This window comes from Myxocyprinus asiaticus, chromosome 18, assembly GCF_019703515.2.
Source record: "Myxocyprinus asiaticus isolate MX2 ecotype Aquarium Trade chromosome 18, UBuf_Myxa_2, whole genome shotgun sequence".
NCBI lineage: Eukaryota > Metazoa > Chordata > Actinopteri > Cypriniformes > Catostomidae > Myxocyprinus > Myxocyprinus asiaticus.
In genome coordinates, this window is record NC_059361.1 from 38,192,092 (window position 1) to 38,214,944 (window position 22,853).

General features: G+C 41.4%; 1 protein-coding gene across 3 annotated transcripts in view; it reads left to right on the forward strand.

Annotated features, from left to right (window-relative positions):
- The window catches only part of LOC127455675 (contactin-5-like), a 389,595-nt gene extending 379,746 nt beyond the window's left edge, over positions 1 to 9,849 (forward strand). For all 3 annotated transcript variants that reach the window (XM_051723705.1, XM_051723706.1, XM_051723707.1), the window contains exons 23-24: positions 5,293 to 5,461; positions 8,944 to 9,849. In XM_051723705.1, coding sequence (XP_051579665.1) covers positions 5,293 to 5,461; positions 8,944 to 9,047 — 273 coding nt within the window. In that variant the 3' untranslated portion in view covers positions 9,048 to 9,849. The remainder of the gene's footprint in view (positions 1 to 5,292; positions 5,462 to 8,943) is intronic.
- The last annotated feature ends 13,004 nt before the right edge of the window (positions 9,850 to 22,853 follow it).

Consider the following 22,853-nt stretch of genomic DNA (forward strand, 5'->3'; position numbering starts at 1 on the left):
TAATGATTAGCTTATGTTCAGTAAAAGGAAAATAAACAATATATTGGATTCTAAAGCCACTTTTTGTATTGTCCTATCAATGCTTTACTCAACTGCAACAAGAATGTAAGGCATTTTAATTAGCTGAATTACATATATGCGAGAACATGACCATGGCAACGTTGTGGTCGTGGCTTGCTTTCATAAGAAAGCAAGCCACCCCAACAGCTGCCCACCTTGGTCCTTCTACCTACGGGTTTGAGGACAGCGCGGCTAGCACTGGGGGCGATTTGGGGACTCCAGTGGAATCGCCTCCGCCGGGTATCCCCTCGCGGACCTCCCATTCCCCACCACGCTTGTCTGCCCAGATCGGGCTTCCGGATGAGTCCGCCGGCTCATCTCACGGCGAGTTCGACCTCTTGTTTGGAGCCCGCGAAGCTGATGAGCTCTCGAGCGCAGCATCAGAGAGCGGGCTTGTCCAGTCAGACACAGAAGCATCAGCTGGGCTCCCCCCTTCGGGGTCGATTGCCCATTCACAGGCTGATGCAGAGATGATGGACATGCTTTCCCAGGCGGCCACGAGCGTCGGGCTAGAGTAGAACACTCCGCTCTCCCCTGAACCCTCACGGCTCAATGATTGGTTCCTGGGCTAGCAGCGCTGCTCAAAGCAGCAACGCCCTGCTCCAGTGCCTTTCTTCCCGGAAGTGCACGAGGAGCTGACAAAATCGTGGGAGGCACCTTTTACTGCCCGGTCCCTATTTCTCAGTTCCCCCGCCATCACTACCCTCGATGGCGGGGCGGCCAGGGGCTATACAGCAATTCCTCCGGTGGATAAGGTGCTCGCGGTGCACCTATGCCCGCAGAGCACCACCACCTGGCGTGGACGCCCAAAGCTCCCGTCCAAGCCCTGTATGTTCACGTCTTCCCTGACAGCCAAAGCCTACAGCACTGCTGAACAAGCCGCCTCTGCCCTGCACGTCATGGCTCTCCTGCAGGTCCATCAAGCCAAGGTGCTAAAAGAACTGCACGAGGGTAGTTCCGCCCCAGATCTGATGCAGGAACTGTGTTCGGCAACCGACCTCGCTCTCCGAGCGATGAAGGTCACGGCGCGGTCTCTCGGGCAGACGATGTCCACATTAGTGGTCCAGGAGTGCCACCTTTGGCTCAACCTGGTCGAGATGGATGAGGCCGACAAGACACAGTTCTTTGCTGCCCCCATCTCCCAGGCTGGCCTATTTGGCGACACCGTCGAGGACTTTGCCCAGCAGTTCTCGATGGTGAAGCAGCAGATGGAGGCTATCTGGCATATCCTGCCCCGGCGTGACTCAAGATCCTGCACCCCTCTGCTCGTCGCCAAGGGCATCCCCCTGCGGTGACTGCACTGGCTCCGCCGCAGCCCGCTCCTTCGGCCCGGCCCCGGCGTGGAGCCCACCGCAGGAAGCAGACGCCACCAGTCTCACGGCCGGCCGCTAAGAACCCACAAAGGTCATCAAAGCGCCCCTGAGACGGGCGACCCAGGGTCGACGAAACACACTGCATTGGAGCTGGTAGTAAGACCACTCCATCCTCCGGTGGAGGGCCAGGTGGAGAATCTATTGTTGCCTTTTTATTTGATTTTGCCACATGGCTGCGGTACCCAACAGTTCAGCAAAAGAGCGGTTTCCTCCTTACCTGGGTCACATACCCAGTGTGCACGGTCATCATCACGACCACCGTCCACTGGCCTTTGCCCTGTTAAGGGAAGTGGGCATTCACATTCTCAACTATCTCGATGATTGGCTAATCCTAGCTCACTCTCGGGACATGTTGTGTGCACACAGGGACTTGGTCCTCTCGCACCTCAGCCGATTAGGGCTTCTGGTCAACTGGGAAAAGAGCAAGCTCTTTTCTCGTTTTGGAGTTGGACTCAGTCTCTTTGACAGCACGCCTCATGAATGAGCACGCACAGTTGGTGCTGGCCTGTTTGAAGGTGTTCAAACAGAAAACAGCAGTTCCACTGAAACTCTTTCAGAGGCTCCTGGGGCATATGGCATCCTCAGCGGTGGCCACCCTGCTCAGGTTGATGCATATGAGACTGCTTCAGAACTGGCTTCAGACTCAAGTCCCGAGATGGGCATGGCGCCGCAAGACACATCGTGTGGTCATCACGCCGGTCTGTCACCGTCTCTTCAGCCCTTTGACTGACCTCTCGTTTCTACGGGCAGGTGTTCCCCTAGAGCAGGTCTCCAGGCATGTTGTGGTCAGCTGAGCTTAAGGCACTCTCCTTGAAGACTGCCCTCCTGACTGCGCTCACTTCCATCAAGAGGGTAGGAGACCTGTAAGCGTTCTCTGTCAGCAAACGTGCCTGGAGTTCGGTCCGGGTTAATCTCACGTGATCCTGAGACCCCGACCAGGCTATGTGCCCAAGGTTCCCATGACCCCTTTTAGGGACCAGGTGGTGAACCTGCGAGCGCTGCCTCAGGAGGAGGCAGACCCAGCCCTGTCGTTGCTGTGTCCGGTGTGCGCTTTACGCATCTATTTGGATCGCACACAGAGCTTTAGGATTTCTGAGCAGCTCTTTGTCTGCTTTGGTGCACAGCGGAAAGGAAGCGCTGTCTCCAAGCAGAGGATCGCCCACTGGCTCATTTATGCCATAGCTATGGCATATCATGCCCAGGACGTGTCGTCCCCGGTAGGGCTATGAGCCCATTCTACCAGGGGTGTAGCAGCCTCCTGGGCCCTGGCCAGGGGTGCCTCTCTAACAAACATTTGCAAAGCAGCGGGCTGGGCAACACCCAACACCTTTGCAAGGTTCTACAACCTCTGGGTGGAACCGGTTTCGTCCCAGGTAGTGGCACGCAATACAAGCGGATAAGCCCGGGATAGCCGGCCAGGTGTATCGCTTGCACATAGCACCTTTCACCTCCTCTGAGCTGAAGACGTGCGCCATTAATTCCCAGTAGTGTTCACAAACTATGTTCCCTGGTTGACTTCCTCCGAGCCCTGTGGCAGTCGAGTTTTCGGAGAGACTCACTGCCGGCCCAGTACACGTGCTAACTAAGAGCCTTGTTCTGGGGTAGGTGCTCCGCATGTGGTGGTTCCCTGTAAGGGTAATCCCATGCGATGTATATCTTCCGTTAATTCGTTTCCCTGTTGGCAAACTGCGTCTTCCTTGGGCAGAACCCCCTCTGCCACAGTCTCCATGTTTGTAGTAACTCCTCCCCTGTTGGGTAGGATCTACCATGTGACTCTCCACATGGTCGGCAAGACCATGTGACGTATTTTTCCACTTAAATATCCCCCCTCTCTTTGGGCGAGGTGTGGTGTCCGCAGTGTCTTCCCCTTGGGAGGGACACCCCCCGACTAGACCTGGCGGCCCAGTCGGATAATCCCCCTTGTTTTTTAGGGAGTGGAAAAAAGAAGGGGAAAAGAGGCCATGACTTGGTTAGCCTGTCTCTATCTTTTGGGTAGTCGACTTGTCCCCAAACGGCCATTCGACACTCATAACTATGTTGGGGGAGGTTACGTGTCGGCCTGGTGCGCTGGCTATGAGGCACACAGTCGTCTGCCCATCACACACCGCCAGTTCACGTGACACTGTTCAGCCAGTTGCGGCATTTTGTATAGGGAACCCTAGTGTCACTACATCAACACAATGTCGAGTGAGTGACAGATAGGGATGTGTCCCTCCTGCCACAACGCTGAACTACCTGCTGAAATGGCCGGACCTTGTCTCGGCTCCTCAGTATAAAACCTGAATGAGTGGTTGCATACCAGCTCCTTTTATACCCGTATGTCCGGGTGAGTGGCATGCAAATACCACTCGCCAATTTTCATTGGCCTTTTATCAAAGACCAGAGGTGTTTCGGGCTCCCAAGAGTGACCCCTAGTGTCACTACATCGACACAACATCTCATTCCCTCCATCAGGGAATGGAGGTTACGCAAGTAACCAGGACGTTATTTAAGGGGCTTTTTCATCAAATATTTAAATATGTGATTAATTATCGATTATTCGATTAATTAATCAACATACAATGTAATTAATTTGATTAAAATTTGTAATCGATTGACAACCTTAGTTAAAAGTCAGTTGCATTGTATTGTTGGACATTATATTGACAAATAAAGTTGTCAGCGGTGATCTTTTAAAAATCTAGTTTAAAACATGTTACTTTCATAGAAAACAAATATTTGTGTCCTTATTGGTTTTATATATTTTTGACAAATTTTCTGAGTCATGAATATCAAGAAGTTTTCTTATGGTTACTCTATTCGACCAGAACAAAATGTGACTTTTCATAAAAATGTCAAATTATCTGATATTTTTTAAAAACTTCACACACTGTCATGTATAAAGGGGTCCTTTTATTTATTTATTTTTTTATTTGTTGTCACATGACAGCAAAATGACTACATAAACTACGTATGCTAACGTTTATTTTTCCAGACTTTCACCTTTTAATAAAACTATTAATTTATTTATTTATTACTTAGAGATTTTTTATTTTTTAAAGTGTAAACCCCAGAGAAATTACAAAATGCCTTCGAACTCATAAACTGAAAAAATATTTATCATAGTAGAGGTATATTCAATTAATTGTTTTGTGAATTGCAATTTTTTATGTATTTTTGAATAACTTAATGGTGCTGTAAAATATGCTGTTTATGGAATGGTATGCAGAAAATCATTTTATTTAGCTGAATTGTTATATTATATATATATATATAGATAGATAGATAGATAGATATTATTTATAATTATTTAAATATAACTATTTATAATTATTTCATCACTATATATTAAATTATTATTATTTAAGGGGCTTTCTCAGCAAAAATTTATTTATGCGATTAATTTGATTAATTAATTGGCATACCATGAAAATGTTCCTTCTCTCTGAAAGATATCACTAGAATAAGTGACCTGAGATATCTAACCGGTCTCTGTGATAGCAATAGACTGTGTAAACAGCAAACAAAAATGTGAGCAAGGGTGCTATTTTGCTACTAGTGTGTTTGACAACCATGGGAAGACACACTTGGTCTCAATGGCATCTTTGGCAGGCGGTAAGAAAGAGGTTTTTAGAAAGGTTTTAGAAAGAGGGGCATGTCTTATTTAATTACACTTTCCCATGGAAGTCCACTGGCTTAAATCGCTTACAACACCTTTGATAGATCCAGACCAAAAAAAAATGAGCATCACATCCTTTAGTAGGTCATCCGAAATTTGCATACTGCACAGTTTACATACTGTATATTACAATAATACTAAGTGTAGTATGTTATTATGCTGTTATGAACATTTGTCTATTGTTTCTTTTTCCCATTGCAGGTATTATTGCGTCAAGAGGGGCGGGGCCACAGTCAAGTATTGCGCACTCCAAACACAGCAGTCGTCCTGACTCTACCTGAGGGTGGAACATACATAATCGAGGTGCAAGCAATCAGTGAAGGAGGAGAAGGAGCTGCCAGCGCTCAGGTCAGAGTGCTCACCTCCTCAGGTAAGCACGGATTCCTATTCAGTTCTGTTGTGTGCTTCCTTGGATTCAGTACGTGTTCATTCAGCAGGAGGCTTGACTGCTTTCGCTTAATTCCTCTTTAATTACCTTCCCTACGCACACCTACATGGCTGCACAGCCAATTACGCTTCCCTGCACTCTCGAAGGAAAAGACAAATTTAAAGTGTTCCATCATTATACCACTGGGCCTAACTGGGTTTTTTTGAGCAAATACTGTTCAGTTTGTTTTTGGTTTCTTATTCACAGGAACTGTATCTTGTTTCTGCTGTGTCAGATATAATTATAGTGCTTGCAAGGCAGTGCTGTATTAAAATGAGCTTTACTTCTTCTCCACAATTTTCTATAATTAATTCAGCTCAAACTGCTTTTACATAGCTTCAGACTCTAATCTTTTTTTGTAGATAAATTCAGCCTTAGGTGTGCTATCTATATTATTAATAATAATGATACAAAGCAGCACTTTTTATTAATTATTATTATTATTATTATTATATAAAAAATAAATTATTATTATTATTAATAATAATATTTTGTATTATATTACAATAATGTAACATTTAAGCTTACAGCCTTCCACAAATGATAATAAAAATTGGGCTAAGATCCTACCACAATGTGGACAAATACAATGGCTAGAAAACGTATGTGAACCCTTTGGAATTAGCTGGTTTTCTGCATTAATTGGTCATAAAATGTGATCTCATCTTCATCAAAGTCACAAGTATAGACAACACACAATTTGCTTAAGCTAAAAACACACACACAATTATAATTTCATGTCTTTATTGAACACATCCCATTAACAATTCACTGTGCTGTGGAAAAAGTAAGTGAACCCTTGGAGTATATAACTGGTCGATCCTCCTTTGGCAGCATTAACCTCAACCAAGCGTTTACAGTAGCTTCTGATTAGACCTGCACAACGTTCAGAAGGAATTTTGGATCATTCTTCCTTACAGAACTGTTTAAGCTCAGCCTTATTCTTAGGATGTCTGGTGTGAACAGCTCTCTTGAGGTCATTCCACAGCATCTCTATTGGGTTAAGGTCTGGGCTCTGACTGGGCCACTCCAAAAGGTTAATTTGATGTTTAGGGTCATTATTCTGCTGCATCACCCAACCTCTACTGAGCTTCAGCTGCCACATAGCCACCCTAACATTATCCTGTAGGATATCTTTATAAACTTGGGAATTAATTTTTCCCTCAATGATAGCAAGCGGTCCAGGCCCCGAAACAGCAAAGCAGGCCCAAATCATGATTCTCCCTCGACCGTACTTCACCGTTGGGATGATGTTTTCATGTTAGTATGCAATGCCCTTTTTACACCATACATAGTGCTGCGAGTTCTTCCCAAACAATTCAACCTTAGTTTCATCAGTACACAAAACATTTTCCTAGTAGCGTTGTGGAGTGTCAAGGTGGTCTTTGGTAAACTTCAGGTGCGCAGCAATGTTTTTGTTGGAAATCAGCTTCATGTTTGTGGTGTCCTGCCATGAACATCATGCCTGTTTAATGTTTTTCATATAGCAGACTCATGATCAGAGATGTTAACCAGTTCCAATGATACCTTCAAGTCTTTAGCTGTCTTTAGGGGTCTTTTTTTTAGCATTCTGCAGTGTGTCCTTTGAGTCATCTTGGCTGGATGGCCACTTCTAGGGAGAGTAGCCACATTACTAAATCATCACCATTTATAGACAATTTTTGTAACATTAGACAGAATTTGTCCAATGTTAGACAAATGTTATTTGTACTGGATATATCTATACAGGTGCATCTCAATAAATTAGAATGTCGTGGAAAAGTTCATTTATTTCAGTAATTCAACTCAAATTGTGAAACTCATGTATTAAATAAATTCAATGCACACAGACTGAAGTAGTTTAAGTCTTTGGTTCTTTTAATTGTGATGATTTTGGCTCACATTTAACAAAAACCCACCAATTCACTATCTCAAAAAATTAGAATATGGTGACATGCCAATCAGCTAATCAACTCAAAACACCTGCAAAGGTTTCCTGAGCCTTCAAAATGGTCTCTCAGTTTGGTTCACTAGGCTACACAATCATGGGGAAGACTGCTGATCTGACAGTTGTCCAGAAGACAATCATTGACACCCTTCACAAGGAGGGTAAGCCACAAACATTCATTGCCAAAGAAGCTGGCTGTTCACAGAGTGCTGTATCCAAGCATGTTAACAGAAAGTTGAGTGGAAGGGAAAAGTGTGGGAGAAAAAGATGCACAACCAACCGAGAGAACCGCAGCCTTACGATTGTCAAGCAAAATCAATTCAAGAATTTGGGTGAACTTCACAAGGAATGGATTGAGTCTGGGGTCAAGGCATCAAGAGCCACCACACACAGACGTGTCAAGGAATTTGGCTACAGTTGTCGTATTCCTCTTGTTAAGCCACTCCTGAACCACAGACAACGTCAGAGGCGTCTTACCTGGGCTAAGGAGAAGAAGAACTGGACTGTTGCCCAGTGGTCCAAAGTCCTCTTTTCAGATGAGAGCAAGTTTTGTATTTCATTTGGAAACCAAGGTCCTAGAGTCTGGAGGAAGGGTGGAGAAGCTCATAGCCCAAGTTGCTTGAAGTCCAGTGTTAAGTTTCCACAGTCTGTGATGATTTGGGGTGCAATGTCATCTGCTGGTGTTGGTCCATTGTGTTTTTTGAAAACCAAAGTCACTGCACCCGTTTACCAAGAAATTTTGGAGCACTTCATGCTTCCTTCTGCTGACCAGCTTTTTAAAGATGCTGATTTCATTTTCCAGCAGGATTTGGCACCTGCCCACACTGCCAAAAGCACCAAAAGTTGGTTAAATGACCATGGTGTTGGTGTGCTTGACTGGCCAGCAAACTCACCAGACCTGAACCCCATAGAGAATCTATGGGGTATTGTCAAGAGGAAAATGAGAAACAAGAGACCAAAAAATGCAGATGAGCTGAAGGCCACTGTCAAAGAAACCTGGGCTTCCATACCACCTCAGCAGTGCCACAAACTGATCACCTCCATGCCACGCCAAACTGAGGCAGTAATTAAAGCAAAAGGAGCCCCTACCAAGTATTGAGTACATATACAGTAAATGAACATACTTTCCAGAAGGCCAACAATTCACTAAAAATGTTTTTTTTATTGGTCTTATGATGTATTCTAATTTTTTGAGATAGTGAATTGGTGGGTTTTTGTTAAATGTGAGCCAAAATCATCACAATTAAAAGAACCAAAGACTTAAACTACTTCAGTCTGTGTGCATTGAATTTATTTAATACACGAGTTTCACAATTTGAGTTGAATTACTGAAATAAATGAACTTTTCCACGACATTCTAATTTATTGAGATGCACCTGTATATCGCAGTTCAAATCGCAATCACAGTATTTTTTCAAAATAATAGCAATAATATTTTTTGTCCAAATCGTGCAGTCCTAATACATGTCTCATATCCCCATTTTTTATTTATTTCTAGGAGTGCGTGCGAAGAGTGGGAAGCTCTCTGTCCATAATCTGCCTCATGGCTTGGCATGGACTGCTTTCTTCCTGTCATTAATGGTGCCTTCTTTCCCCTTGTGAGGCCAGTGAGTCATGTACCTTGAAACCTTCCCATGGCCTACCCTTCATCGACCACTCCCACCCAGCCCCATTTGAAGGGAATGGGCTCTTTCTCAACACAGACTGCCTGCTTTGGCATCAACAAGACCGAGGGGGCCAGCCAAAAGGAAGTGCTTCTTTTCAAGACAAGGATCAAGTTGAAACGCCTCTAACTTCAGATAACCCATTTATATTTTAGATTTCTGGGCTAACTGTTTTCTTTCCATGTCTCTGTTTGGGATATCATTGTAGTAATTGTGCTGTACAAAGTGCAGAGACAGTTGTTTTTAAATCATGTAAGCAATGAAGCTGTAACCGAGATGACTTCCAGAGGATCTCTCAAAGCTGCTGAAATTGTCCCTCATTAGTTATCTGCATCCATTTTACCTTTTGGCTGCCCTACAAGCAACGCAGAGTAAGCTCAGTAGAAATAAGTGCATTGTTTTCTTATTCACTCATGGACTGAGGAGACAAAGAAGAATACATTTTTTATAGTGCCGAAAATCTTACTATTTCCAGACTTGCTTTTTGTACACTGTGTTACCTTTAGAGAAGCAACAAAAATAATAATAATGTGGAACAGTGGTATGTTTCGGTCAGCTGTGTCCAAGTTTTTGAATTTCTGTTTTACTTTTTGTTCATTCGTTGGTTTTTGAGAACTAGCGAGGTTGCTGGGCAACAGAAGAACTGGCAGATGAACCCGAGAGAGAGCGGATTTGGACTCAACTTGTCGTGTCCAAGCACTTCAGTAGACAAAGAGCAAGGCTGATCTGTGATGGTTGAAATAAATGTGATGTATATTTTTAAAGGGCTCTGGTGTGTGTCTTCGGGGTGAGGAGGGTTGGGGAAAGTTCTCCTGATCTGATTGCTATCGATCCATTCTATCAACTGAGTTTCTTGGGAACAGAATTGAGTTCAAGGGAATTATTTTGACCAAAAACGATTCTGTTCTTACTGCAGCTGCTGAAATTTCCCTGAAATTCAATGGTAAGTGTCTAACAGCATTAGGGAAACTACTGGGAAACGTTTAATTTTACAATCAAATAAAAACAGTGAACATGTAAATTAGGGTCACAGAGTTATAAGGACCGTTCTCCCAAAACTGAACATTTTGTCAATATTAACTGACCTTTATGTTATTCCAATCCCTTTCTTTTGTTAGCCTCAGTCACCATCTACTTTCATTGTATGGAAAAACATGCAATGACATTAAATGGTGACTGAGGCTAACATTCTGCCTAACATCTCCTTTTGTGTTCTATGTAAGAAAGAAAGTTATATGGATTTGGAACCACATGACGGTGAGTAAATTATACATAACTGATTAGTTATATTTTTATATTGGGATATGAGAACTACCTCTTTAAAGGAGTTCAATACAAGTTAATAAAGTTAAGCTCAATCGGCAGCATTTGTGGCATAATATTGATTATTTTCTTTCTTTCTTTTTTTTTTTAAATCAGGGTTCCAGTGAGGCACTTACAATGGAAGTGAATGGGACCAATCCGTAAATGTTAAAATACTCACTGTTTTAAAAGTATAGCCACAAGACATCAACAATATATGTGTAAGCATGATTTTAGTATGATAAAATTGCTTACTAACCTTTTCTGTATAAAGTTATAAACAATTTTACAACTTTGTTGCCATGATGACATGATGCCGTCACCTATGCAATTTCGGTAAACAACGATTTAAACAAATTTACAGCTCAAATAATACAAAGGTTTTAACAGAAGAATTCATCTAAGTACTTTTATAAAATTATAAGCTTCACATTTCTGCCTATAAACCCTCCAATAATTGGTCACGTTCACTTCCATTGTGAGTGCCTCACTGTAACCTCGATTTTTGATTGGTATAAAAGAAAAGTTGGACCCACTTTATATTAGGTGGCCTTAACTACTATGTACTTAACCATTTGATACAATGTACTTATTATGTACATACATTTTGTTGCATAGTAATTACATTTAAAGTACTTGCATTTAATTACATTTGTAGTTACACTGTTAACCCAACCCTTACCCCAAAACCTAACTCTAACCCCTAACCCTACCCTTACTCCTAAACCTACCCGAATCAACCTCAGTAGCAGCAAATGTGAGAATTTTGCAGAACAACATGTAGTTACACAGTAAATACATAATCCTGTATGTATTTAATGTTGGTACATAGTAGATAAGGCCACCTAATATAAAGTGTTACCAAAAAGTTCCTTATTTACACTTAATACACCAAATAAAACAAGTTCTTAAGGGAAAGTGCAAAGAAGAATTCCCCAAATTTGTATATGTGTTAAAGACAGGAAGTTGAAAAGTCTGGTTAGAGAACAAGCCCATAATTTAGAAATTCTGGTAAATTTAACATTTCAAAATTAAAAGTATAAGTACTCAATAAAATAAAGTATAAAACTATTATAATCTATCCCTAAGAACGATAAATATGTTTTTCTTTAAAATCATCCTTGGGGAGAGATAAATATTCCCCTAATAGAGCGCAACAGTGCCAGCTACTTCAGCCATCTTGGTTTGGAAGTATTTTTCTCATTCATTTCATAAAATCCTTCATTAAAGAGTTCTAAGCCAAGAAACAAACCAACCCGAGGTCACAAACCAATCACAATGTTACACACTGTGACTTGAAGAAAAAAAGACAAAAATAAGATTGTGTACAATGCTGCAGAGCTCTTTTGGTGTGCTTTGTTTTCTGTGATTCTCTGATTGGTAGATATTTCTCTTCAGGATCATTAGTAGTCTTATACCATCAATTAACAAACTCTTTTGAGTTATCGTTAAAAATCAATTTGCCTTTAGAGGAAATGACTAGGATTTTGTTTACATCCGGAACCAGACTGTTGCACTCTGTTGAAGAATAACACATATATGAAGTATGGTAATTCATATAATATTTGTAGTTACACAAGTATATGATGTCATTATAATCAAAATCTCTAATCTGCAAGACTGCGAAGTGTTGTCTGTGATGATACTGCAGTTCAATACGAATGAACAAGTTTTGTAAAGTCAAGAACTTGATAACAGATATATCCTGCTCAGTGTGTAAGGAGCAGTGAATCGGTTCACAGCTCAACTAAAGCACTAATAAATTTCACTCCTATCCTCATCATTTTCACAAGAATGTAAACAGGAGAATTGATAGCATAAACCATCATCGTTTCCAAGGAGCTTCTATTGTATTATGCTCTCAAATGACTTTACCCCCAACTGCGTAATTAAAAAAATATTGATTTGATTCCTGATTATTTACACAGCCTCAGCATTGCAATGCACTTGATGCATGATAATAACTCCAGTAGGTGGTCCTGAGCATGTGCTCAATACAATGCATCTCATTGGATTCCAGGCATGCGGCTCAGAGATCAACAAATGTCACAGTTGTAACCACTTTAATGAATTGATATGTGATTATAACAACATGCATAAAAAGGTTGACTTTCATGCAATACCTGCTATTTAACCTATATGTTGTAAATGCTTAATAACACTTATTCATTTACATTTATGCATTTTGGCAGACGCTTTTATCCAAAGGGACTTACAGTGCACTTATTACAGGGACAATCCCCCCGGAGCAACCTGGAGTTAAGTGCCTTGCTCAACGACACAATGGTGGTGGCTGTGAGGATTGAACCAACAACCTTCTGCTTACCAGTTCTATGCTTTAGCCCACTATGCCACCACCACTACTATTCAACATGTGGCCTATGAAAATGTACCTTCAGGTAAAGTGGAATCATATAAAGAATTTATAAAGGTGTTGCCAACATTAGATTCCAGTATTTTTTAATGGTCATCAGGCTTTATTATATGATATATTCTGTGAACGAGCATGAAAAGTGTTTTTTGCAAATGACTTCAGGTAACTAGGAAGAGGTAAGATGGGAAACCACTTAGAGTAGCTCCATTATTCTGACATCAATGTGAATAGGAAAGTGACAACACAAGTGAGTCATATACAGTAATGAATATATACACAAAGCAAAATGACATATCTCTTTTTAATGATAATTTAATAGTCTATTTTTGCTGCATTGGGACATAAATCATGAATTAGGTCATTTTATGTTTTTGATTATCAAAAGTATGAACAAATGTTTTATTAAGCATTTATAACATATACGTAAAATGCTCACTATTTGGCAAGTAGCTATTGCATGAAAGTCACTATTTTTATTCATGTTGTTATACTTGATATTAATTATTTATAATACATTTGTAAATGACTTATTAGTCATTAATAAAACCTCTTAATAACCCCTTAACAAAAGAAATATTAATGTAAAGTGTTACAAAATTATTCGTATGCCAGCTTAATATGCAGAGACAACTGTAGGTAAGATGGCATAGCAACATAGCTCAACCAGTGGTGTGAGTTCGGGGCAGTACTATCTGTTTGTCAACAAATGGAAGACCTGTTGTCAATTTGGTGATGGTCCAAACCCCACATTGTTCTTCTAGAAGCCTACGGGATACTTCACAAGTCCACATACCCATGCTGCAGACATGACAGACTTTATAACTTTCACCACAATGTAGATGCAAAACAGCACTAAAATAACAAGCACAAAATACCACCATTCATAGGTCTATGCATAGTGAAATCAAACTGGATGTTGCAAGACAGAACAGTGACAATTATGCATGCATTAGCTGGTAATATGGAAGTTTCTATGCATATATGTGATTTATCCATGTTTGTGAGAGGAGAATTTTGGAGCATTTTTCTCTCTCTTGCCAAACAACACTGGGTGCCCCTACATGGCCACTAATGTGGCAACCATTAATTATTCATGCAACACCTGTCAATGTCAGTGCATCTGATTTATGGTAATGGATGATCTACCCTGCAAAGAGGACTGTATGCTTCCGAGAGCTGAGAGATGTGGTGTCAGCAATTATAACACACTCTCCCTGCAGGCCTGTGAAGTGTGGAGAGTCTGGAAATGAGTGGAAAGTGAGAGTTAAGGCATGTATTAATGCTCTTCATCCACTCATCAGAGCTGGGCTTCTTAAACAGATGTTATGTGAAAAGGACTAACAGGGGGAGGTTTTGAGACAAGTAGGTAATTATTTGCATTGTGTCAGCGTGGACATCATTGTGTTCAGTAGGTTTTAAACATCTATATTTTCAAAAGAATCCTTTATTAATGGAATAGTTCACCAAGAAAAAATGGGTCATTATTTACTCACCCTCATGTTCTTTCAAACCTGTATGCTGTTATTTTTCCATGGAACTCATAAGATGTTTTGAAAAATCTTCAAGCAGCTCTTCTCAGTTCATGGAGATGTCTGTCAAGCTCCAAAAAGGACATAAAAAAACATAAAAGTATCATTAAAGAAGTCCATGTGACTTGTGCACTCTATTCCAAGTCTTCTGAAGTTCTGAACACAGTGAAATTTGTTAATTGTTATTTACTGATAACCCGTTTGCCAAAGCTCTAACATATATTTTCAAAATTGCCATGCCCATATAGAAACTGTGGATTTTCTGTTGCATTTGCTGTGCTTATTTTGGGGCACACTGAAAAAAAAAAAAATTTCTTAAAAATTTTTTATTGATTGATTTATTTATTAATTTATTCTAATTTTGTCTGATATTCTCCAGTAAATATCTAAACAGCCTTAAAACAAGATATATTTACTGGACAATCAAAAATGACATTAGTCTTGTTTTGAATTTCTGATTTCAGATAAATTCTACATATTCACATGAATCTAACACAATTTTGTGGGGTTTATGCTTAAAAAAGACCAAACTATTTGCCAATTGGGTAAGACAAATAAACTTGTATATAATTTAATTAAGTTTATTTTTCTTACCCTATTGGCAAATGATTTTGTTTTGTTTTTTGACATTTTGCAAGACAATATATCTTGTTTTAAGGATGTTTAGATATTTAACTGGAACACGAAACAAAAATACTTATTAAGAAACTAAATATTCTTGGGAATGTATTTTAACATGGTAAACAGGGTTGGGAGGGTTACTTTTGAAATGTATTCCACTACAGATTACAGAATACATGCTGTAAAATATAATTTGTAACGTATTTCGTTAGATTACTCAAGGTCAGTAACGTTGTCACGTCTAGATGTGTTTTGTTCATGTTTTTTTCATGTCTTTTATTTTCAAGTTTAGTTCCTGTTATGTCATGTGATTTCCTGTTCCCTCATGTGATCTTGTCATGTGTTTCCCCTGTTCATGTGTCTTGTTTTCATTGGTTTATTGTTTGATTACTTTGTTATCAGTTCTAGTTTGTCAATGGTTTAAGTTTATTAGTCTTGATATATTATTTATAGTTCTGTCTGTTCATTGGTTGTCTTGTTACCCATGTCTGTGTATTTAAGCCCTCATGTTTGCCATTGTTTCTTGTCAGGTATTGTTAATGTAACTTTTTTGTTTTGTTCTAACCAAGCCAAGCCAAGTTTAGTTTAATTTATGTCAAGTCAAGTTTATGTTTAATCAAGTTTATAATGAAGTTCATGTTTATGTTTCACGTTTGTAGTGTGGGTTTTTTGGATTCCACAACTGTAAATAAAACCGCACTTGGGTTCATCACTCTCACTTCATCGTCATTGTTATTGCCTATGCCAGCTACAACGTTACAGAATATCTAACCGCCAACCATGAACCCAGCGGTCCGACTACTGCACATACGTCAGGGAAATCGATCCCTGGAGGAATATTTGGGGGACTTCTGCTCTCTGGCCAGCGAGGTGGACTTTAATGAGGTCGCCCTCAAAGACTGCTTCTGGTTTGGATTAAGTGAGCCAATTTCCTCCCTGATGCCTGGTGGTCGCAGTTCCCTCAGCCTCGCTCGGTATATCGACCTTGCCCTGTAGATCATTGGTTCTACGTTCACTGCGGGGGAGGCAGATGCCGAGCCGGAGTCCCACGTTATGGTCAACGAGCCAAAGCCCAGGCCTGCCACGGCCAACGAGCCAACGCCCACGCCTGTCATGGCCAACGAGCCAACACCCACGCCTGCCACTGCCAACGAGCTGCCAGCCTCGTCTGTCCCAGAGCCTGCATTGCTAGCCTCATCCGTCCCAGAGCCTGCATTGCCAGCCTCGTCCGTCCCAGAGCCTGCGTTGGCAACTTCGGCCTCCCGGAGGAGGAGGAGGAGAAAGACTTTCGTTTCCAAGTCTCTGCCCATGTACACGACCACGTAGGTCGTACCCGAGTCTCTGTCTATGCCCACGACCACAGAGGTCGTTCCCGAGACTCAGTCCATGCCCACAACCACAGAGGTCGCTCCCAAGACACTGCTCATGTTCACGACCACTGAGATCTTTTCCCAATCATCCAGGACTCTTAATCTCGAGCCTACCACGGCTCTGCCTTCTACGGCTTCGCTCCTCGAGCCTACCACGGCTCCACCTTCCACGACTTTGCCCCATGTCATGGCCGCCAAGCCAGAGTTCCACGTAATGGCAGCCACGCCAAAGTCAGCTCCAGGCCATGTCACAGCCATGCCAGAGTCAGCTCCAGGCCATGTCACAGCCATGCCAGGGTCAGCTCCAGGCCATGTCACAGCCATGCCAGGGTCAGCTCCAGGCCATGTCACAGCCACGTCAGAGTCAGCTGCAGGCCATGTCACAGCCAAGCCAGAGTCAGCTGACCATAACAAGCCGGAGTCCCACGTTATGGTCAATGAGCCAACGCCCATGCCTGCCACAGCCAACGAGCCAACACCCACGCCTTCCACGGCCAATGAGCCAACGCCCACGCCTGCCATGGCCAATGAGCCAACGCCCATGCCTGCCACAGCCAACTAGCCAACACCCACGCCTTCCACGGCCAATGAGCCAACGCCCACGCCTGCCATGGCCAATGAGCCAACGCCCATGCCTGCCATGGCCAACGAGCCAACACCCACGCCTGCCACTGCCAACGAGCTGCCAGCCTCGTCCGTCCCAGAGCCTGCGTTGCCAGCCTCATCCATCCCAGAGCCTGCGTTGCCAGCCAGAGTCAGCTCCAGGCCATGTCACAGCCAAGCCAGAGTCAGCTCCAGGCCATGTCACAGCCAAGCCAGAGTCAGCTCCAGGCCATGTCACAGCAAAGCCAGAGTCAGCTCCAGGCCACGTCACAGCCACGCCAGAGTCAGCTCCAGGCCATGCCAGAGTCAGCTCCAGGCCATGTCACAGCCATGCCAGAATCAGCTCCAGGCCATGTCACAGCCACGCCAGAGTCAGCTCCAGGCCATGTCACAGCCAAGCCAGAGTCAGCTGACCATAACGAGCCAGAGTCCCATGTTATGGTCAACAAGCCAACGCCCACGCCTGTCACGGCCAACGAGCCAACACCCATGCCTGCCAACGAGCTGCCAGCCTCACCCGTCCCAGAGCCTGCGTTGCCAGCCTCGTCCATCCCAGAGCCTGCATTGTTAGCCTCATCTGTCCCAGAGCCTGCGTTGCCAGCCAGAGTCAGCTCCAGGCCATGTCACAGCTAAGCCAGAGTGTCAGCTCCAGGCCATGTCACAGCCAAGCCAGAGTGTCAGCTGCAGGCCATGTCACAGCCAAGCCAGAGTCAGCTTCAGGCCATGTCACAGCCAAGCCAGAGTCAGCTCCAGGCCATGTCACAGCCAAGCCAGAGTGTCAGCTCCAGGCCATGTCACAGCCAAGCCAGAGTAAGCTCCAGGCCATGTCACAGTCATGCCAGAGTCAGCTCCAGGCCATGTCACAGCCATGCCAGAGTCAGCTCCAGGCCATGTCACAACCAAACCAGAGTCAGCTCCAGGCCATGTCACCGCCACGCCTGAGTCTGTGCCATGCCATGTCACCGCCACGCCTGAGTCTGCGCTATGCCATGTCACCGCCACGCCTGAGTCTGCCCCATGCCATGTCACCGCCACGCCTGAGTCTGCCCCATGACATGTCACAGCAACGCCTCTGCTCCATGGTCCAGGCCCGCCTCTGCTCCACGGTCCAGGCCCACCTCTGCTCCACGGTCCAGGTCCGCCTCTGCTCCATGGTCCAGGCCTGCCTCTGCCCGCCTCTACTTTCCTTGGAAAACAGAAGCTCGGACATTCTGGCTAAAGTTTAATTTTGTATTTCATGGATAAAAGAAAATAATATGGGGTCAGAAAAACATGAAGTTTGCATTATTTTCATTTTTGAGTGAACTATTCCTCTATGCAACCCTATGTCTTTATAAGAATGCTTCATTAAAAGTGTAGTGTGAGCATTTTAATTGCCTGCTAATGAAAGCATTTCTAAACACACAAATGTGTGGTGTTTGTTAAGCTCACTAAAACTTTGTGTAAAACAGTCTCATCTGAACTATGCTTCTAATGTAATTGAACTTCTAATATTTCTCCATTAGCATAAGCTAATTGTTGGTCATTTATTTTTTATGTCCAGGAATTTTATAATTAAAAAGCTCAGCTGGTACATGAAACCTGTTGTTATAAGGGAACATGTTAAAGTCAACATGAAACAGCATTAAAAACCCATTTTACTTATGTAATGTATGGTACAGTGAGGTCAGATTTCCATGATTCCATTGACGCACACAAGATGCACTATGGAACATGTCATTAAAACAAAGGGGGGCATACCAAACACAAAGACATTCTGAAATTCATGTTAAATTTTCAATGAAACTTTTCATTCAGATTGTTATGCTGATGAAATAATTTGTAATGGACAAACAAATTATATACATACAGTATGTTTTTTCTAATGAGGTTTCTGTAAATCAAAATAGTGAATTTTAGCAATAAACTCATGCAGACAGAAGATGGTAGGGTGCTTGTACTATAACAAATCATGCCAAAAATCACATTTAAATATGCAAATTTAATCTGAATATGGCAATCAAGTTTTATTTTGTTTTCAAGTCAACTACAGAGGATAACTTTGTGAGATTAAACTTTTCTGTTTGTGACCTCTTTCTGTGAGCGGTTTTGAAGAGGGGCACCCACTCTAATTCATGGACAGCATGGGGTTTGGATGATACTGGTGTGCTACACAGGTGGCAGTGATGCAAAGCTATCTAATTATCCATTAATCAGGCAGACCAGCAGGTGGGCAGAGGCCTCTGAGCTTCAGAGAGGTGGGGAGATGCTGAATGACATACTTACTACATTAGGGTATGTACTGATGCACAAACAGATGACATATGGGCTGTGTCTCAAATCCTAGGGAGCTGCCTACCTAGAGAGTGCAGCCATTATAGGCACATTTTCAAATGAGAAAAAGTTGCCTCACATTGTAGGCAGCGAAGTTATAGTACCTTCTAAGGTAAGTCTTTTTGGTCTAAATCTATCCTTGGTTGGTAAGGCTATCCAATAAGCCCTTGTAAAGTCATACATGTACATGAAGATTTTCTAAAATCAGTAATTTAAGAGGTTCCATCCGAATGTTCCATTGGATGTTGTCTGTCTAAAAAATAACCCAGCTGATGAGGTTCAAAGATACAGTCATTGTAATACATATTTCACTGTCCTAAAGATTTATATTCATACTCTTCTAATGATAAATATCAGCAGGGAAGTCTACATGCATGTGTAAATAAATGGGAACGATACCCATGTGGTTAATTTCTGCTGGGATGTAGGTAGCACCTTCAGTCGCCAAAAAACACAGGCCCATCTGCTTGGTGCTGAAGTTCTGTTCTGTCATTTTTTCTGTGACTTTCGGTAAGGGTAAAATAATCTCCATTAGGGTTGTTTGATTAAGTCTGCTTAATGCAGTCTTGATGGGGAGATCAGGAGCTTATGCCGGACTGCTTCTACATCTTTGGTAAATGAAAGGACATTTGCATTCTAATGTGTTTCTGATTTTATGCAGTATTGAATGCTTTTCTCACACAACCTGACAAGAACAACACTATTGACAAATGCTATTGTGCAACACAAAAATACCTTTGGTCTCATACAGCTCAATGTGTTCATAGAAATATGAATGCATCAAATAATTGGAATTTGACTTTCAACAGAGTTGTGACAGATACATTGACATGGACAGTTTTACGTGGTTTTAACCCTTTAAGATATGAGTGTTTTTCTTTTTTAAGATTTCCTGTTTCTGTGGCATATATGCCAAAATTAAAGGCTTATAACTCACAAAAAAAAAAAAAGTGTTTGGTATTATTTTAAAGAAAACGTTTCAATCTTTTCAAGACTCTCAGCCTAAGAAACTGCTAAAAAAAAAAAAAAAAAAAAACATGAGCTAGTTTTTTTTTTTAACATTTTTTTAAAACTTTTTTTTCTTATTTTTCTGATTTTACATTATATGTCTTTTGGGTGTAAATAAAAAGCTCTGAAAAAATGCTTTTGTTTTGTTCTTAATCATGTCACATGTAACTTAGTAACATTTTGTGTTGATACGACAAAGCAATCAAAAGATAAAGCATTACAAATATAATTTATCCTAGTGTCCAAAAACATCTCCAAGTGTCCAAAAGCCTCTCCAAACAAATAAAACACAATACTTGTACATAATAACTAATTACATATACAAATACAACAATGACTAAAGGTATGCACTCTGTCTGAAGCATACAGGCATTAGTAACAAGATATCATTCATTCATTAGAGTGAACGATCCTCTCTGCCCATATTTGGATGACTTCCAACTCTGGTTGCATGCAGTGATCTGAATCCTAATACAGTTGATTTAGTGCTCCATGACTCTGGAAATGTACTACATAATTTCCGATGAGGTCATCTGATTGAGGAAAGCTAATGTGTTTTTAGCAAGATAGCACACTATGTGATGTGTGCACATTGTGCTTTGTGGGGATTATCTAATGATCTATGCTTAAAGTGTTAAGATTTGAAGACCCAATGAAATCAAAATTAAAGTTTTGCTGCTTTAAGTCCATTTCTATTAGCTTTAAGGTCATCTGCTGTATATGCTAGTGTACTTCTACACATTGACAAAATTAATTTTCAGACTGTATAAGCATTTAAATTCTGTAGTCTCTCGCTCTCTTCTGGCTAAAAAGACTCAGGAACATCCATGACTTCACATAGAGGTTGAGAAACCTTGTCCAATCAAATGCTTTTAAGAACAAGAATACACCATGTAAACAGGTTGTTCCAAACAGAATTTCCAATAAGAATTGCTTTAAAAGCGATTAAAAGTTTCCACTTGTTTCTCATTAATCTGCATTGGACTTGCACAATGGTTCCAGCTTTGTTGTAGGCAAAGACCACAATCTGCTGTTTGTGTTTGTTGGCTGGTTATGGATTAATATTGTCAGTTAGTTTATTGTTCGGTTCTCAAGTCTTTAGAAAAGCTGGCCAGTATTGAGATTGCTTCTCAAGTTTTACCGGTAAGCGGTTCTGACATGAGCAGCATTGTGGAAAGGGGTGTGTGTGTGTGTGTACAGCTGTAAACTAAAGCCTAATGGCTATTTTTTTAAATGGGATGAGTTGTTCCACATGTCCCACCCCCACTTCCTGTTTTAATAGGAAATACATCAAAACACCAAATCGAACTGCATCAAGGCACTTCATGGGGACTTTAAAGGTGAATCTGTGATTCCTGCACCACTAGCACCACTAAATGCAATTGCAAAAATAACTGTTTCTCAATGGGTTTCCCAAAGACTTGTCATGCATGGCCAGACTTCTGAATATGGGCATAACGTCTGGTCCAAATTGCAGTTTATTCTGGCAAAGAACGACCCATTTAAAACAGGAAGTGACCATCTGAGTGTCATGTAAAGCAAACAAATACAGTTCATTTTGTTGTTACATTCCCTTTAGGGGTAGTTACCTGAAACAGGCAGTACATATCACAATATACCTCAAAAACAGACATGGAAATATTATGGGAAAAAAATAATGGCATGACAGTCTCTGCAAACAGTTATAAATAGTCTTTGTGATCAGAATTATCGTCCATCCTTAAGGTTTATCTTGTTAATTTGTATCTAGTTAATCTGCTATTAAGTGCCTCAAAATTCAGTATCAATCAAAGATCTGATGCTGCTAACCTAACAAATTTAGGCAAATCCAGTGATTAATTCACTTTATTATTTTTAGTTTTAGTTATATTTCCTTTAAATGAATATTTCACTTTGTATTATTATTTTATTATATATATATATATATATATATATATATATATATATATATATATATATATATATATATATAGTTTAATGTAGTCACGTCCTTTGACTTAAAATGAGTCGTACCTGATGTTTGAAAGATGCTATGCAAATAAAATTCTATTATTGTAATTATTATTATTCATCCTCAAAAGTGCTCGCTCTATCTTCCCAGGTCGAATTACAACAAAAACTCTTTGTGCCCATACTCCCATAAAAGTCAGCTAATCAGATTACAGCTTGCCAGATCAAGAAAGTGCATTCCAGTTATTCTGTGGGCGCTCCGTGGGCATGCCATCTGAGGCTTATTTACCACAAATGGCTTAGTTATCTCTGCACATTAAACTGGGATAGGAGAAAGTATTTTAACATAAGCGTATTACTCTTTTCAAGGTAAATTTCATGCATTCCCAATAACTCACATTGCACAGCGGCTGAATCATCATTCTTTTGTGTTAAGACAAATGCAGAAATTATCAGCTTTTTTTTCCATGAAGGCAAGCTTCATTAATTCAGCCACAGCTTTTGTGGGACTGAGTTTCTACCATGCCCTAGTTAAAAACAACCTGCCGCAGTGTCTTCTTTTTTAGTCTTCTTAGAGCGTTGATGAAGGGGACATTAACAGCAGGATTTATCCCTGTCTGACTCCAGACTGTGCATTTAGTACATCCCTTTGCCTTTTACATCTTCATTGTTTG